The 5,765-nt window shown below is 32.0% G+C and overlaps 1 protein-coding gene across 1 annotated transcript; it reads right to left on the bottom strand.

The window, feature by feature from the left end:
• Nucleotides 1–4,990: 4,990 nt before the first annotated feature.
• Nucleotides 4,991–5,272, bottom strand: LOC133834676 (uncharacterized). The gene has a single exon (XM_062264354.1). It carries the CDS (start codon nucleotides 5,270–5,272, stop codon nucleotides 4,991–4,993), a length of 282 nt encoding a protein of 93 aa, XP_062120338.1.
• Between the last annotated feature and the right edge of the window lie 493 nt (nucleotides 5,273–5,765).

Genomic DNA, 5,765 nt, shown 5'->3' on the forward strand with positions numbered 1-5,765 from the left:
GTTTTCAAGTTTAAAAAATAAAAAATGTCCAGACTTTTGTAGTAATAAATTATGATATAGTTTTAAAACGTAACACCTCAAATATGGTTTTAACTAAAATAAGTGAGGGTGTTACAATAGTGACCTAACTTTCTGCATGTCAATAGCAAACCAAACAATTCAAACAACATAAAAAAAAGTTTCTTCCTAATAGCTCTGTAGCACACGACCAAATTTCTCAGAACCTACTTCACTAAAACACACAAAGTTCTCAACCTTACATTATCACTGCAGCACACAATTTTATTCTCAGGACCTACTTCCCTATGGATGAATATTTAAGATATTCAAACTCCTCTAACATTTGTTTAATAATATTAAAAGTAGAAATAAGAGAATATATATGTACCTCTTGCAATTAATAATCCAAGCTAGCAAAATTACTTCACTTAGCAATTCACTTTGCTATTAAATCAACAACCAACAAAATTAAATTAATAATTAATAAATAAAATATCACTAAATATCTAACAATATATAACTTATTCTTGTAATTTTAGAAACTTAATTACCTCAAATGTGTCCTTGAAATACAAATTTTGAAGCAAAAAATACCCTAAAAACTCACTCCAACAAAACCACAACCTACAATATTAATTTAATTAATATATAAAATATTACTAAACTAATATCACTAAACAATTTCCAATGAGCCACTAATTAACCTAAACAAAAAATGTGGTATATATAGAGCATAGACTTATAAACTCGAACAACTAAGTCACTAAAAACTCAATAATAAACAAAAAAAACATATAACTTTTCATATATCTCTAATTTTCAAATTATTTAAAAAAATTATTTTAACATAACTATATATAATCAACCTAACTACAATGTTAATAAAAAAATTAATATATATATATAATATACATAATTTTCAAATTAAAAAAAAAAGCATAAACATATAATCAAATCTATACACAATGTGGTATGTAAAATTAAAATTAAAATTATTTTCTACATTGCCAACAAAGTTATTTTCTTAGAAACCCACTCAAAATCTCCAAATAATCACAACAAATAAAGAAAAATATCACTAAATGTCATTTTAACAATGATTTATACTTATAAATTTGAAAACTTACCTCAAATGTGTGCTTGAAATAGAAATTTTGAGTCAAAATCTTAAGTTCCCACACCTCCTATATTATCCAATAAAATCCTAAAAAATCTATCGAAAAAACTCATAATCATAAAAAAAAAATAACACAAAATTGCATATAAATATCATCTTAATACAAAACCTATAATTTTTTTCAAGAAAATTTATCTCAAAACTTGAAAATGGAGAGATTTTCGTAGGTTTTGAACCCTAAAAATCGCCAAAATTCTGCCCCAATTCGCCTCTGCCCACCTTTGTGTATCGCACCTCTAGAAGAGAAGAAGTCAAGGGTAATAGCCAAGGAGGACTTCCAACGTCTCCCATTAGGAGACGTTGCACGTGTCCTACGTCTCCCATTGGAAGACGTTGGAAGTCCCCACTGGACATGTGTTTAGACCCCAAATTTTCAACCTCTTCCTGCACTTTTAATGTCTTACAATTTTAGTAATTAATAAAAAATTTCAATGTCTCCCAACATAAGACATTTAAAATCCCTCCTAATTTTTAATGTCTTACACTAATAATATAAGACATTGTAGGGAGTCATTGAATGTCAAAATTGTTGTAGTGCCTAGTCCCTGCATGCACTAGACCATGGAACACGCCCAATAGCTCTTCCCTAACGAGATGTCCACCTTCCATCAAGATGCCCAACTAACAACAAGGAAAAAACCCATAGACCACCAACTGCGACGATTCACAAATATGGGCTTAACTAAAATGGGCGAACAAGGGTGACTTATGAATTTAGGCAAACAACGTCTAGATCTTCTGCTAGGCTTCTTAATGTAGAAAACACACAAATGATTTAGTGTGCTTGACGACAAAGTATCCCTTTGACGAACTTGGCTCGATCCAAGTACAATCCAAAGGTATTGAAAGTGAGGAATTCAAGAGAGAAATCTTGTAAGGAAATGTGGAGTTTATGCTATCAGTTAAAAAGGCCTTGGGAAAGGAAGAGTTTTATTCGTTCATTTGATTCTAATAAAGTTGGAGTGCGACATATCTATGGATTTAGGGTTCAAGGAAGAATTTTAGAGGCTAATAAAAACAATACAAGTGAAAGTTCCATAGGTTTTTGTCAGAGGAAGATTGATCTTTCAAGAAAAAAAAATCTCAAGATGCCCACTCGACGAAGAGATTCCCATACCTAGAAGAAGAATGGACGAAGAAACGGAATAAGAAATAAAGAGAGAAAAGGGAAAAATAGTGTAAGGATATTTTTACTTATTTATAATTGGGGGTAATTCAGTTATAATAAAAATTTGTTGATCAAATTTGTACTGAGGGTAGCATTTTATATTGATTTCGTAATTTCAGGGTACCGTATGGGCATTATTCATAGTAAAGAGTCCAAACCTAAATATATATATATATATGTATATATTAATTAACCTTAATTAGTCAAGCTAAATTAAGTGATTATATATATATTAATCAACTATACAATTGAATAACTCGAAAACTTGTTATTTTTAAATGAAATAATGGATGGTCGATGGAGATTTTTGAACAAGAAACATCTTACTATATAATTTACTTCTTTTTTTTAAAAACGTAAATGTTGTCAAACAAATCAAAATTAAGTTTTACATCATGCATGGGTTGAGATAATTATATTTGGACATTTTTTAAGAATCAAATGCAAAAGTATTACAGTACAAAAAATAGAGTTTCTACCAACAACATTTGTTGTCGGTATAGCCCCTGACGTTGTCGGTAGTACCATTTACCGATGACTTGTTGTTGATATTATGTTGATGGTACAGCCCCGTCGATAGAGACCACCATCTACTGACAACAATATTATCGTGGTCGGTTTGTCAGCGGAAACTATGTCGAATTGTTTGCCTGGCCACTCTATGTCGACCATAATGTTGTCGATATATCATTTATCGAAAACCTTTTTTATATTTATTTATTTATTGATAAATATATATATAGATAATCCATACTAATAAAACATATTTTTTTTATTCTTGTATACTTAAATTTTGTTTTATATTCCACATTAATAATGATAATAATAATATAACAAAAATTATACTAAAACACTTTCATTAAATACTTAAAGCTAAATACATGTATATTTTTAAGTTTAAAGTCACACATTGTTATGAAAGTTAAAATAGCATAATTTGTGAAAACAAAACATACAAGTAAGAAGTGGCCCTATTGGCTCAGTCCTCCGACATCATGATCATCAAGTGGTGGAGGTGGATCTCTCGGGCCGATGCAATGATTTCGGATTTGCTCCTCCAATTCTTGAAGGTGATCCTTCATAGCTTCAATATCGTCATCTCTCGTATAAGGAAGAGGCTGAGATGGAGGAGTTTGAGTATACACGTAGGTGGATGTACATTGTCCCTTGTCATAATTATACGACCATATCTCGTTTGGTGGCCACGTTGTTTTCCGAAGACCGTTTTCACTAGAGACAAGTCTTCTTCTTCAAGCATAATCGACTGTGGTGATGAAGTTTCAGTAGACTATGATGCATGTGTCTCACGGACGGAACAAAATTTTTTATACAAAAGAAAGATAAATATAATTGTAATTTGTAAATTAACAAAATAAATACAATCAATTTGTTACAAAAATAATGACTAACATACCCAGATTTCTTTTTTTTTTTTGCTCGTCATCCACCCTTTGCCCTGTTTATGGTGGTTATCCATCCAAACATCCAAAATCAGTATAAGTTGACCTGTTAGCAGATTGCGCTGTCACATGCATATAGAAAAAAGTAAGAAATTTTTAAAAATTAATAAGAAATTTGAAGAGAAATAAAAGGTTAAATTTAATTAACATACTTTTTTATATCGCAAATCTGGTATTCATTGAGAACCTCCATAACTTGGTTTTTTCATTTTTTACTTGTTTGTTGAGTTTATCTCAGAACATTTCTACAAAACACTTAGCGTTAGTCATATGTTAGATTAAAATAGTCAATTATAAAATATTTGTAATCAAGAAATGAAAATACATTGACTTCTGGACGTGAGGAGTACTCAATGTACTTTTGCAACTGCTCCACCGTACATCCAATGTATTGATTATCCTTCCCACATTTCTTAAGACGCTCACACATATCATACTTCCAATTTGTGTAGTGCTTTGCTCATGATTTATCTATGTTGTGCAGTATTTTAGGGAGCTGCTCAGCTAGAAATCTCTGTCGACCGATGTAAAAAAGATCCTCCTAATTAAGAAACAATTATTAGTAAATTTGATATATAATCAAAGAGAACAAACATTTACATAATATAATTTAATTTACCTCTAGTCGCGCTAATATCCTCATTTTGGTGGCCTCTGGTACCTTTGCCCATTCTTGATATTGTGGATCAGCGAACTGTCGAACCAGTAACCCCACCTCCCTATTGAAACAAGATGAATAATATCCTACCTCCTTATACGTACTTCCCGTCACGTCCCATTCGAGAAGTAGAGGGCAACCTAATTTATCTCTTTCTTGTCGTGTTGTCAATCATTTGTGGCGTCCACGCTTATTTGGAGGAGCTAATTTAATTTTAAATTAATAATTATAAAATAACATATTATATAATATTATCAACGTACCAAATTAAATATTTATAAATATCTCGCTCACAGTCAGCCGGGATATGTGATGGTCCTAGTGGTGGATCAAATCCTCCATCACCCCCATGGGATTGAGAAATATCTATCGTCATACCTGAGATAGAAAAATGTAATATAAAATTATTTTATATAATTCAAAGTCAACAAAAAATCATTTTCAGGTGTGTATTATTTACTTAATTAAAATAATTTATCATTATAATAACTACCATTTGATCATTATAATAATTACCAGTATAATAATTATTCATCATCATCATCATCATCATCATCATCATCACTATCAACATCTTCAAAATTATCGTCTTCTTCTTTTTGTTCTTCATCTTCATCATCTTCTATATGTTCTTCCTCTTCTATGTCTTCTTCCTCCTTTTTCTCTCCTTCTTCCTCTTCCTCCTCATCAATTGTAGCGTTCTCAACATCGACAAACTCTAATGGAGCCCCCTGGCATTGGAAGTTGATTTCTGGCAACGAACCAAGATCAACGAACAATTGGAACTCTGACGAATTTGTATCATGCATAACATCTACTTGAACGTCCTCCAAATGTTCTTAAATTAGTAAGATGTCCCACACATTTCTATGATGCACTTGTTGGATGACTTTCCATTAAAATTTATTTTTAAGATCATAAACGTAGAAAACTTGATTAGCCTAAGCTGCCAGAATGCATTTATCATCTTTGAACGCCTCAAAACTAGTGTTTATGCTAGTTATGTTTCGAGCTTGATTTGATTGCGAGCAGGCAGGAGACGGAGGAGCTGGAAAAGCGTGTGAAGGAGCTTGAGGAACTCGAATCCAAGAACTTGGAGAAGTACAAGGAAGCCCTTCATCTCTGCTTCTACGAGTTCTGGAAGCACACCGAAAGGCTAACTTCAGCTATCTGTCAGAACGCCTGAGGCGGACTGTAATGTCTCAATGTGCCATTCGCCTGAAGGAAGAAGAGAGGGCTAATGTTCCTGCTTCCTCAGAGATCTCTCTGGCAACAGGGATAGATGGTGCAGATAATGAAGTT

The sequence above is a fragment of the Humulus lupulus genome, chromosome 1 (assembly GCF_963169125.1).
Source record: "Humulus lupulus chromosome 1, drHumLupu1.1, whole genome shotgun sequence".
NCBI classification, from domain to species: Eukaryota; Viridiplantae; Streptophyta; class Magnoliopsida; order Rosales; family Cannabaceae; genus Humulus; species Humulus lupulus.

Excerpts from the sequence above, each read along its gene's own strand:
- LOC133834676 (XM_062264354.1), bottom strand. The coding sequence starts at position 5,272 with ATGCATGATACAAATTCGTCAGAGTTCCAATTGTTCGTTGATCTTGGT.